This window comes from Fonsecaea multimorphosa, assembly GCF_000836435.1.
Source record: "Fonsecaea multimorphosa CBS 102226 unplaced genomic scaffold supercont1.1, whole genome shotgun sequence".
Classification (NCBI taxonomy): Eukaryota; Fungi; Ascomycota; class Eurotiomycetes; order Chaetothyriales; family Herpotrichiellaceae; genus Fonsecaea; species Fonsecaea multimorphosa.
The window spans coordinates 922,588-934,100 of NW_015971635.1; the positions used below are offsets into that span (position 1 = coordinate 922,588).

General features: G+C 54.1%; 4 protein-coding genes across 4 annotated transcripts; 3 read left to right on the top strand and 1 right to left on the bottom strand.

The window, feature by feature from the left end:
- Positions 1-18: 18 nt before the first annotated feature.
- On the top strand, positions 19-1,401 carry Z520_00352 (uncharacterized protein; the record flags this gene model as incomplete). Its single annotated transcript, XM_016770873.1, has 1 exon — positions 19-1,401. The coding sequence occupies one exon, from the start codon at positions 19-21 to the stop codon at positions 1,399-1,401; it is 1,383 nt and encodes a 460-aa protein (XP_016637783.1).
- A 361-nt stretch (positions 1,402-1,762) lies between these two features.
- Positions 1,763-6,742, top strand: Z520_00353 (uncharacterized protein; the record flags this gene model as incomplete). Its single annotated transcript, XM_016770874.1, has 2 exons — positions 1,763-6,568; positions 6,698-6,742. 2 exons carry the CDS (start codon positions 1,763-1,765, stop codon positions 6,740-6,742), a joined length of 4,851 nt encoding a protein of 1,616 aa, XP_016637784.1.
- Positions 6,743-7,038: 296 nt separating this feature from the next.
- On the bottom strand, positions 7,039-9,438 carry Z520_00354 (uncharacterized protein; the record flags this gene model as incomplete). Its single annotated transcript, XM_016770875.1, has 1 exon — positions 7,039-9,438. One exon carries the CDS (start codon positions 9,436-9,438, stop codon positions 7,039-7,041), a length of 2,400 nt encoding a protein of 799 aa, XP_016637785.1.
- A 350-nt stretch (positions 9,439-9,788) lies between these two features.
- Z520_00355 (uncharacterized protein) lies at positions 9,789-11,384 on the top strand (the record flags this gene model as incomplete). Its single annotated transcript, XM_016770876.1, has 1 exon — positions 9,789-11,384. The coding sequence occupies one exon, from the start codon at positions 9,789-9,791 to the stop codon at positions 11,382-11,384; it is 1,596 nt and encodes a 531-aa protein (XP_016637786.1).
- Positions 11,385-11,513: the final 129 nt, after the last annotated feature.

Genomic DNA, 11,513 nt, shown 5'->3' on the forward strand with positions numbered 1-11,513 from the left:
ATCAGAGCATCTTCCACCATGCTGAAACGACTGCTGCAAGAGCCGGACCTACGCGGCCTCCTCCATGGCGCGCTCAGTGTTATTCTGTTTATGAACTGCGCCATATTCATTCTAAGTTGCATCAGACACGTCTACGTCGCCCGCCGGGTACCTAAGTACTTGCGACGAGTCGGCATCCACGGGATCAGCAACCTCGCCGACCAGTACGACACCAAATACCACGGGGATGAAGAAGCCATCGCGAGAAGTCGGATTGTAATCAAAGCGCTTTACATCCATCCCATAAAATCCTGCGCTCCTATCGAGCTGCAGCGGGCGCAGCTCACCAAGACAGGCTTTGCATATGACAGATGTTTTGCGCTGGCGGTCGACGCGAAGGAAGATGAATGGCAGTTTATCAGTCAACGCACCAAACCCCAAATGTCGCGGATAAAGCAGGAGCTGTGGTTGCCAGGACCGAGCAGCAAGCAAAGCGATATGCTTGTCGAAGCAGGCGGCTGTCTTATCGTGAGCTTCCCCGACCCGGATCCTGCGGATCTTCTACAGCGCCTGAAAGCCATCTTTGAGACATGGACACTGTCTGCAAAGCCTGAAGTTCGCTTCACGGTACCGCTACTACCAACTCCTGATCACATCAATCAAATGAAGGTCCAGATGAAGCACTTTACGATCCATAGTCGTCAAGCAACGGGTCTTGATCTCGGCCAGCTTCCTGATGTCGTCACAGTGATACCCAAGCTGAAGCGGTTCCTCAACATTCCTCCGCGCCAGAGCCTTACCCTGATGAGATGCACGCCCGACACTCTGGTCCGCACAACAAAGAACCTCGCTCCTCTGGATCATATCGGCACCCCGGCCATGCATGGCTACACTGATCAACAGCCTGTCCACATCATCAACCTGTCCTCTGTGCACTCAGTATCAAAGCTTCTTCCACCCGAGAACCAGCCTCTCAGTGCCCTTCGCTTCCGAGCAAACATATATCTGACTGGTGCTCCGGCATTCTCGGAAGAAACGTGGAAGAGGTACCGGATCTTGCCAAAGACGGCGAGCTCTCGAAAACCTACAAGAGTGACAAGCACCTTGTCGGTGGTGTGCCGGACGTCACGCTGCACAATGCCCAACGTCAACCCAGACACGGGGATCTTTGAACACGATAATTCGCGCCCTGATCGGAAGAAGGGAGTTCCGCAGCCCAGCGCGACTTTGGTGGAACATCGCACAGTCGAAGATGGGAACCCCAAGGCACTTGGATACCTTGGAATGCACTGTGTGCCTGAAGATTCAAGCCTCAAGGAGGCGCGGGATCACAGTGGTGAGCTATGTATCGAGGTTGGCGACGAGATTGAGGTTCTGGAGACGGGTTCTCATCTGTATGGGTCGACGGAGAATGACTATTAAAGTACGAATATGTGACGGTACTCAACGCCAGGGTCAGTGTCACAAGTACATTCAAGCAGCAGCCGCAAGGGAGGGGATCTGACAAGTTCCCTGGTGTTTGTTCGAACCGTGTAAGGCGACGATATGATTTGGCTCCATTGAGATTCCGTCTCTCCGAAAACCGGCCACGGAAGTTAGTTTATCCAATCAAGGGCGGGAGGAATCAATGCAAGGCTGTGCTAGTCTGGCTCTAGCCGGCACTAGCACTAACCTAGTCTAGCTCCGCCAAGACATAAAAATAATCGACCCCCGAAGCTCTTCACCTCCCGGCCTCTCATGACTCAGTCCGACCACCAAAGTCCCGTACTTTGGATGCGCCATCATGGCTCTGGTCAACGGGACGGCGAAGGAAGTGCGAGTCAGTCTCCTCGGGAAAGAGAGCATCATCATCAATTTCGGGTTGTGGCGCAACTATGTTGCCCCCGACCTGCTGTCGAACTTGGAGTCATCCACATATGTCTTGATTACTGACACCAATCTGGGTTCGCTCTACACCGACTCTTTTCGAGAAGCCTTTGAGGCTGCATCGCAACAAAAGGCGAAATCGGCACGCTTGTTGATCCATCAGATCCCACCTGGGGAGAGTTCGAAATCTCGACAAACAAAGGACGACATCGAAGATTGGCTGCTCAGCCAGAGCCCGCCATGTGGTCGAGACACGGTCATCATTGCGCTAGGAGGTGGCGTTGTGGGGGATCTGACTGGCTTCGTGGCCGCCACCTACATGCGCGGCGTGAGATTTGTGCAAGTCCCAACAACATTACTCGCAATGGTAGACTCGTCCATCGGCGGGAAAACAGCCATCGACACACCTCTCGGCAAAAACCTTGTCGGAGCTATATGGCAGCCACAGAGAATATACATTGATCTCGACTTTCTCGGGACTCTGCCTCGACGGGAATTGATCAACGGGATGGCCGAGGTCATCAAGACTGCGGCTATATCGGACGAAGAGGAATTCATCGAGCTGGAACGCCATGCGGAGCGAATCATGGCCGCTGTAAATGCCGATATCAGCAAAGGTGCTGCTAGATTCAAGGATGTCGAGGCAATTTTGATCAGGATTATTTCTGCCTCGGCCAAGTTCAAGGCCCACGTCGTGACCATCGACGAGAGAGAAACGGGCCTGCGAAATTTGTTGAATTTTGGGCACTCGATCGGCCACGCCATCGAAGCTTTCCTGACTCCTCAGGTACTACATGGTGAATGCGTTGCGATTGGCATGATCAAGGAGGCTGAGCTCGCGCGATACTTGGGCATCCTTAGTGGAGTTGCAGTCGGCCGTCTGCAAAAGTGTCTGACAACATACGGTTTACCAACTCGACTCGACGACGAAAAAGTGCGCAAACTCTCCGGAGGGAAGGTCTGTACGGTCGACGGTATGCTGAAGAAGATGGGCGTCGACAAGAAGAACGATGGTGCTAAGAAGAAGGTGGTGCTTCTCTCAGCGATTGGTCGCACTTACGAACAGAAGGCCAGCGTTGTCTCAGACTCCGACCTGCGTGTTGTGCTTTCTCCGAGTGTTCAAGTGGTCCCAGGTGTACCCAAAGGTCTGAATGTTGTCTGCATTCCACCTGGCTCGAAGAGCATTTCCAACAGAGCGCTAGTCCTTGCCGCATTGGGTCGCGGAACGTGCCGCATCAAGAACTTGCTGACCTCGGCCGACACAGAAGTGATGCTAGAGGCACTGACTCGGCTTGGAGCCGCTACATTTTCCTGGGAAGAAGATGGGGAAGTTCTTGTTGTTAATGGGAACGGTGGTCGACTTGAGGCCACGCCACACGAGCTCTATCTGGGCAATGCTGGAACCGCCGCCAGATTCTTGACATCTGTCGCGACCTTGACCCGGCAGAGTCATGTGGCGTCTACGGTTCTCACTGGCAATACCCGAATGAAACAGCGACCCATCGGAGATCTCGTAGATGCGTTGAGAGAAAATGGCGCCGGCATCGAATACATGGAGAACACTGGAAGTCTACCACTCAACATTGCAGCTTCGGCTGGTTTCAACGGAGGCGAAATCAAGTTGGCAGCAAAGGTCTCGTCGCAATACGTCTCGTCTCTGCTGATGTGTGCGCCCTATGCAAAGAAGCCTGTTACACTCAGGCTCGTCGGCGGAAAGCCTGTGTCCCAACCCTACATTGACATGACTATTGCAATGATGGCCTCTTTCGGCGTTTCAGTGCAAAAGTCGAAAACAGAAGACCACACGTATCATATCCCGCAAGCTGTTTACAAGAATCCGGATGAGTATGTGGTCGAAAGCGACGCAAGTTCTGCGACTTACCCACTAGCAATTGCGGCTATCACAGGCACAACATGTACGATTCCCAACATTGGATCTGCGTCGCTTCAGGGCGATTCGGCATTCGCCACCGACGTGCTGAGGCCCATGGGGTGTGAAGTAAACCAGACGCCTTCGTCAACCACAGTAACCGGTCCCCGGCACGGCAGGCTCACACCACTGACCAACATCGATATGGAGCCGATGACGGACGCTTTCTTGACTGCTTCTGTTTTGGCGGCTGTGGCCCAAGGCGGCAAGACCAGCACAACGCGCATATATGGCATTGCAAACCAGAGGGTGAAAGAGTGCAACCGCATCCAAGCGATGGAAGATGAGTTGTCAAAGTTTGGTGTCACATGCCGACAGTTTGAGGACGGTATCGAAGTCGATGGTATCGACCGTACCAGATTGAGACAGCCACAAGGAGGTGTCTATTGCTACGACGATCACCGAGTCGCCATGAGCTTCAGTGTTCTCGCTTTAGCAGCCCCTCAGCCTACTCTCATCCTCGACAAAGAATGCACGGGCAAGACTTGGCCAGGGTGGTGGGACACTCTGGCACAGCAATTCAATGTCAAGCTTGAAGGCGTTGAATTACAAGAAAATGGCGAACACGTCAAAGCGAAGATATTAGATAGAAGCGCTGCTTCGATATTCATCATCGGCATGAGGGGTGCCGGCAAGACAACCTCCGGGCGCTGGGCGGCGCGATCGCTCGGTAAGAAATTGGTCGATCTGGACACGGAGCTGGAGAGTCGCGAAGGGAAGTCGATACCCGAGATTATTGGGCAACATGGCTGGGAGCATTTCCGGGAACGAGAGTTGGCCCTCCTCAAATCCGTCATGAAGGACATGCCAAACGACTACGTCTTCGCCTGCGGTGGCGGGATCGTCGAGACCCCAGAAGCGCGCAATCTACTGATCGAATGGCACGAGAAGAAAGGCCATGTGCTTTTGGTTCAACGAGACATCAGTGAAGTCATGGACTTTCTCCAAATCGACAAAACAAGACCCGCCTACGTCGAAGACATGATGGGCGTCTGGATACGACGGAAACCCTGGTTCGATCAGTGCAGCAATCTTCTCTACTACAGCCAAAGCATCCCCAACGCGCAAATGTCCGAAGCCGCCGAGGATTTTGACCGGTTTTTGCAGACGGCCACTGGCAAAATCGACGTCCTGTCCAAATTCAAGCAGAAGTCGGAGAGTTTCTTTGTGGCTTTGACTTTCCCGGACCTGCGGCCTCATCTGAAAATCCTCCCTGAAGTCTGCCTTGGATCCGATGCAGTTGAACTGCGTGTTGATCTGCTGAAAGAGCCCGGCTCAAACAACCCCTTCCCGTCCCCCGACTATGTGACTTCTCAACTCTCCCTGCTCCGCGCGACCGTTCCTCTTCCCGTTGTGTTCACGATCCGCACGGCATCCCAAGGGGGCAAATTCCCCGACGAAGCCTATGAAGAGTATCTTCATCTGTGCATTCTCGCTATCCGGATGGGCAGCGAGTTCTTGGACTTGGAAGTGGCATCGTTCCCCGAGTCCGTCCTCTCTTTGATCTTCAACTTCAAGAACAAGTCCAACACACGCATCATTGCCTCTCATCATGACCCGCAGGGAACATTATCATGGTCGAAGCCGGGCTCCTGGATCCAAATTTACAACAAGTGCCTCCAATATGGCGACATCGTGAAACTAATTGGCATCGCCGATAACCTAGATGATAACTTTGCGCTCCGACGCTTCAAACAGTGGTCGAAAACCCAACATCCAGACTTGCCTCTGATCGCGATCAACATGGGCCGGACAGGACAGATATCGCGGATATTGAACGGATTCATGACCCCAGTCTCTCATCCAGCCCTCCCATTCAAAGCGGCACCGGGCCAACTCTCAGCGTGCGAAATTCGGCAAGGACTGACCCTGATGGGCGAGATTGTGCCCAAGGAATTCTACCTCTTCGGATCGCCCATCAGCGCGAGCAAATCGCCCGCATTACATAATACATTGTTCAAGGAGACGGGGCTGCCGCACAATTACTCGTTGCGCGAGACGACGGACCTGGCGGTGATCAAGGAGAAGATCCGCGCCGATGACTTTGGCGGAGCGAGCGTAACAATTCCGCTTAAGTTAGACGTCATGCCTCTTCTGGACGACGTGGACGCCTCTGCTCGTCTCATCGGCGCCGTCAACACCATTGTCCCCATCTACGACGCCCAGACGGGCAAGAACACACAGCTGGTCGGCTACAACACAGACTATCTGGGCATGATGGACTGCCTGCGTGCGGCGGGTGCATCTGCGGCATTGGGCGAAGGCGAGCAGTCCGGCCTGGTCGTCGGGGGCGGCGGCACGGCACGCGCAGCCATCCACACGCTGCACACGATGGGCTACAAGCCGATCTACTTGATGGGGAGAAACCAGGGCAAGATGGCGGAGCTGGCCGAGACGTTTCCCTCGGCCTACGACATCGTGTTACTGGACGCTGGCGAAAAGTCCGCAACGCTGGAGCAAAAGATGCCGACCGTACCCGTCGTGGCCATCGCCACCATCCCCGCCGACAAGCCCATCGACCCAGCCCTGGCGGCGTCTCTGCAATCCATCTTCGCCCGCTCCGCGCAGCTCGCGACCTCGACCGCTCCACATGGCCAGGGCACCCCGGCGCCGACGCGCACGCTGCTGGAACTCGCGTACAAGCCCGCGCACACGGCCGTCATGCAGATGGCCGAGCAGGTTGGCGGGTGGAAGACGGTGCAGGGACTCGAGACGCTGGTCACGCAGGGCATGTGGCAGTTTGAGCTGTGGACGGAGATTCGAGTAAGAGGGGTGGGCACGAGTAAATGTCGGGTGAGTTGGATTTCTTCTTTTCTTTTATATTTCCATCACAGTTTCTCTTTTTTCTCGTTGATCCTTCCCCCCCTTTTTTTGTTTCTTTCTCAATTCCCCCTTTTCGCTGACCACGTCCAAAAAAAACAGGATATCGTCCTCGGGTCCGGCTCAAGCGCCTTGGGAACCCACTGATTCGTCCGTGGCAAAACGATAAATCGGGGCCGGGGCCGAGGGGTCTTTATCGGGGCGTTCATCAAAAAAAAAAGGGGACAAACATGCAAAAATGGAAGAATAGGAAGGAGGGTGAAAAGTTTTTGATCAGGGCAAGCTGTGGCTCAGTCAATCAATCAATCGATACATACTATGTATAGACAGTTGAGCTCTCTAATGCAGGCAGGGTATTAGTTGAACATGGGTTGACTTTTCACCATTCTTTCCAAAGCTTTTAAATCATACAATATTCCTCGCCCACATACATACATTCCTTTTTACTGGCCCTGGCCCTGGCCCTGTGTCCTTCTCTGTTCTTCCACCTGTCTCTGCAACGCCGCTGCAATAGCCGGGTTACTTGCCCAGGCACCCGAGAGGTAATTCGTTTGCTGTCCGCCTGTGTGGGGTTTCGAACCATAATGATTCTGGCCGCCCTGCAGGTGGTATTGGCCCGGCTGCTGCTGCTGCTGCTGCTGGTAGGAGAAATTGGCACCGGGAAACAGTTGCGGTGGGGGTGGGGGAGGCATGCCCAGCGGTGCGGCAAAGGACGGGAAGTTGGTCGGCGGTTGGAAGCCTTGGCCAAAGTTGAAGGGGACATTTGGCAGAGGAGTGATGGGCGAAGGCGTCATTGGTGGGTACGTGATGTTCTGCGGTGTGATTGAGGGCGTCGTGGGGACGTTGAGGTTGGGCAAAGGTGCGCTGCTGGAGGGATTGTAGCCATTTTGATGGGTGCCGTGGGATGCGTTATATTGACCGAAAGGAGGAGGCTCACGAGGCTGGTTGAACCCTCCCCGTCCACGCTGGGGCCGGAATCCTCCTCTGCCTCCTCTACCGTGACCATAGCCTCTCCCTCGCCCGCCCGACTCGCCTCCTCTGAAATGCGAGGATTGCGGCGGTGGTGGAAGTGGATGCATCATACCGCGCTCCTGCGGCTGCTCTCCCTTGGCGATCATTTCTGTGAGCTCAGTCGGTCTTTGCAATGGTGTATAGCCGTCATCGCCTGTATCTGGCACCGAGACATCGTCATAATTCATTTCCAAGGAGCCATTGCCGTAGGCGGAGCCGTCACTGGGCTTGCGGTGACGATGATCAGCCTGATGGCCTCCTCCTCGGCCTCCACCACGATGGGGGCCTCTGGCAAACTTTGAGTTGCCACGGCCTCTTCCTGTGTCCAGCGACCTGCCCTGCCTCTTCGCTTTCATCTGGCGCTTGTGCTCAGCCTCAGCCTCGTCATCCGAGAACTCCATCTCGTCCTCACCAACTTCTTCGTCGTGGAAGTTCGATGCGTCACTTCCCTTGACACTCTTCAACGGTTGTGTGAAGACAAATGTGGAATGTTCAGGAACGTAAAAGACTGTGGTGCCAGTTTCCGACAGTCCGGCTGCTCTGATATCGTCATCGTTGGTGAACCGAATGGTGTATCGGGGTTCCTCGACTCGCCCTATCAAGTCGGCAACCACTCCAACCACTGATCGATCTCTGCGACAAATCAAGGATCCGGGTTCCAAAACCTGGTATTCTCCCGACGTCTTGGCCTTCACGACGACAGTACTCTCGACCACGAATTCGGTGTTGCCCAATTCTTCAATCTTCATATTTTCTGTGACAGTGATGTCCGGTTTTGGTATGACTTCTTCGGTGCGCTCATTTGCCGTGCGTAGTGGACCACCTTCTTTTCTGTCTCGCGGGCCTCCCCCTTCATCATCCGAACCTGCATCTCCTTGCATGAGGATGCGTGCCGTCTCCTCGGGATCTAGCATGGCGTAGTCGCCGTCTGCATCCTCGTCGCTATCTTCTTCTGAAGAAGTATCGTCGGAGGTGTCAGAGTCGGAGTCTGAAGAGGACTCATATGGAGATGAATCGACTTCCCATTCAGCACCCTCCGCACCTGGTTCAGGCGCACCGGAGTCATTAGGGAGAACTGCGTCCGTAGAGTGCAGATTGACGACGGCTGGGGCATCGGCAGCATTGCCCACGGTGTGTATCGAGGCATTGGTGTCAGGCGCGACCTGCGCAATGTTGCCCTGGTGGGTATTGCTGTCGATGACGACAGTCTCTGTTACTTCCATTGCCTCGACGTCGCGCGGAACAAAAACATGCTGCGCAGGCTCTTGGATGGTAGGAGCTGGGTCAATTGGATGTGCCTGCGCAACAGTGTCCGTCACGTCCATTGCCTCAACATCGTCCGGAACAGAAGCATCGGGCGCAGACTCTTGAGTGGTAGTGACTGGTTCAGTCGTGTGTACCTGCGCAACATGTCCTCCGTCTTTGCTGCTGTTGTGTTCTCCATCGACCAGCATTCCATCGGTCACAGGTAGGGTACCATTAGTGCTCGTAGCAGGATCAGATGAGGGTTTTGTGGCGGCGGCTTCTGCCTCGACTTGCAGCATCAACGCATCTAGGAGAGAGTTTGAGTCCGGCTGCGCAGAGATAGACTGCTCTTTTCTGTTCTCCAAAGAGGTAAATGATGTCTCTGGCTCTCGCTCTGGCTCTCGCTCTGGTTCTGGTTGTGGTTCTGCCGTGGCAACGCTCTGGTCGACTGGGGGCTGCTCCGTAATGGGATCATTCTGCTCAGCGGCGGATGTGGACGTGGGAGGGTCGAGGGTACTCCTATTTTCGTCTGGTGAACCTGTCCTCTGACGCTTAGCAGGAGATTTTGGGAAGTCTTCGGCATCCATGACTCGGTACTGGAATGAACTTCGGACGTGGATTTGAATTGGTGGTTATGGGAGGACGATTAATCGCAACCAAAAAAAAGTTGCAAAATGCGGAGAAAAAGTCGAGAGTGAAAATTAGCGGCGCGGGATGGCGACTCGGAAGAGCAATTCCATGCCTCTTTCTCTCCTTCTCTCCTCACTTACACCGAAACTTCCACAGTCACCCAACAGTCTTTCGGTGAGTTGTTGAAGGATGGTCTTCTCGTCGATCTTCGTCCTCCCTGTCGAGATATACAAGTATTGTCTCCCGGTCAAGCATCCTTATTGAGTATCGCTACTCCTATGATCCGCCGCTGAGACTGCCAAAGTCAATGGCTGATGTCGGGGGCTTTTCATCGGATCGTATTGCTTTATCAAGACTCTCTTCACGGGATTCTCTGTCCAACGGAGAAGTTGACAACAACAGTCGTCTATCAACCTGCTCTCTTTCCGAAGACGATGTCGCCCTCCTGGCATCAACAGATGCAACGGAAAACCCAGCAGAGGATGAGATATCCCCCGGACTTGCTCGAAGGCTCTATGTTTCCCACTTTCTGTCCACATGGAACTTCCGTGGATTCGAGTTCGGCGCTGTTTTGTTCCTCGCCAACATCTTCCCAGACACTCTGTTGCCCTTGTCTGTCTACGGTCTGGTCCGGGCGCTCGCCGCTATCGTTTTTGCTCCCCTTGTCGGTCGCTACATTGATACAGGCTCACGTCTGAAGGTTGTTCGCAATTCGATTGTCTATCAGCGTGGAGCCGTTGTGCTTTCATGCGCCATCTTTTATCTCATGCTCTGGCAAAGGCCACACCTGAAGCCATGGAATCTTTATGCACTCCTCGCTGTGGTTAGTGTCTTGGCCTGTGTTGAAAAGCTCACTGCAATCATGAATACCGTGTCTGTTGAGAGAGATTGGGTGGTGGTCATTGCGGGTGACAACGAGGCAACGCTTCGAACGCTCAACTCTCAGATGCGTCGCATCGACCTTTTCTGCAAACTCTGCAGCCCGCTCCTCATCGCGGCGTTGGAAAGCTACAACACAAAGGTCGCCATTGCCGTTATGGGCGGTATTAACGGCATTTCGACCATCGCAGAATATGTCTTCATTGCAAGGGTATATGCGGCGTTCCCAAGTCTTGTGCGCAGCAATCCATCTGCCACCGGGAACGATGAGAGCGACCATGACCTGGGACAAGAATTCGAGTCCGCCCCACATGATCCTGTCAGGCTGTCATTGTGGCGATCTTTAAAGATCTACACGTCTCAGGGAGCCTTCTTGCCTTCACTCTCATTGTCCATCTTGTACTTCACCGTGTTGGCCTTCTCTGGGCAAATGGTGACATATCTACTGGCCAGTGGTTATACCTCGACAATGATTGCGGTGATGCGGTTGATATCGACTGGGTGTGAGATGTCGGCCACTTGGATGGCACCGTCCGTCATGGCTTGGATTGGGCCCATCAGATCCGGGCTTTGGTTCCTCAATCTCCAGATGGCTTGTCTAGCAGTTGCCCTGAGCTTCTTCTGGATGGCAGGGTCTCCAATATGGGCTGCCTCGGGACTTATTGCAGGCACGATCCTCAGCCGCGTTGGCCTTTGGGGATTCGAACTCTCGGCACAAGTAATCATCCAAGAACAGGTCGAGCCGGGATATCGGGGCTCTTTCTCGACGACCGAGTCCTCCTTCCAGAACATCTTTGGGCTCTGCGCATATATCTCGACCATTATATTTCCTCGGCCGGCCAGCTTCAAATGGCCTGCCACTATGTCCGTTGTGGCCGTTTACACTGCTGGAGCCCTGTACGCCAGCTTTGTCAGGCGCAGACGCGGTCATCTGGTGCACGTTTCGAAATGCTTGGAAGGCAGAAAACATTCGACGCTGGAATCGCAGAGGGTCTATCAACGATGCAGGTCAGATATTGGGTAGCCTGATATCCAAATCTCCTGTGTTACGGGTTTCCAGTTCGGATGATCGGTCCCGGTATAGCTCGGTTGCAATGAATCAAGTAATCCCTGCACCCTGCAGCGACGTTTCAATATACTCAAGCATTGGTAG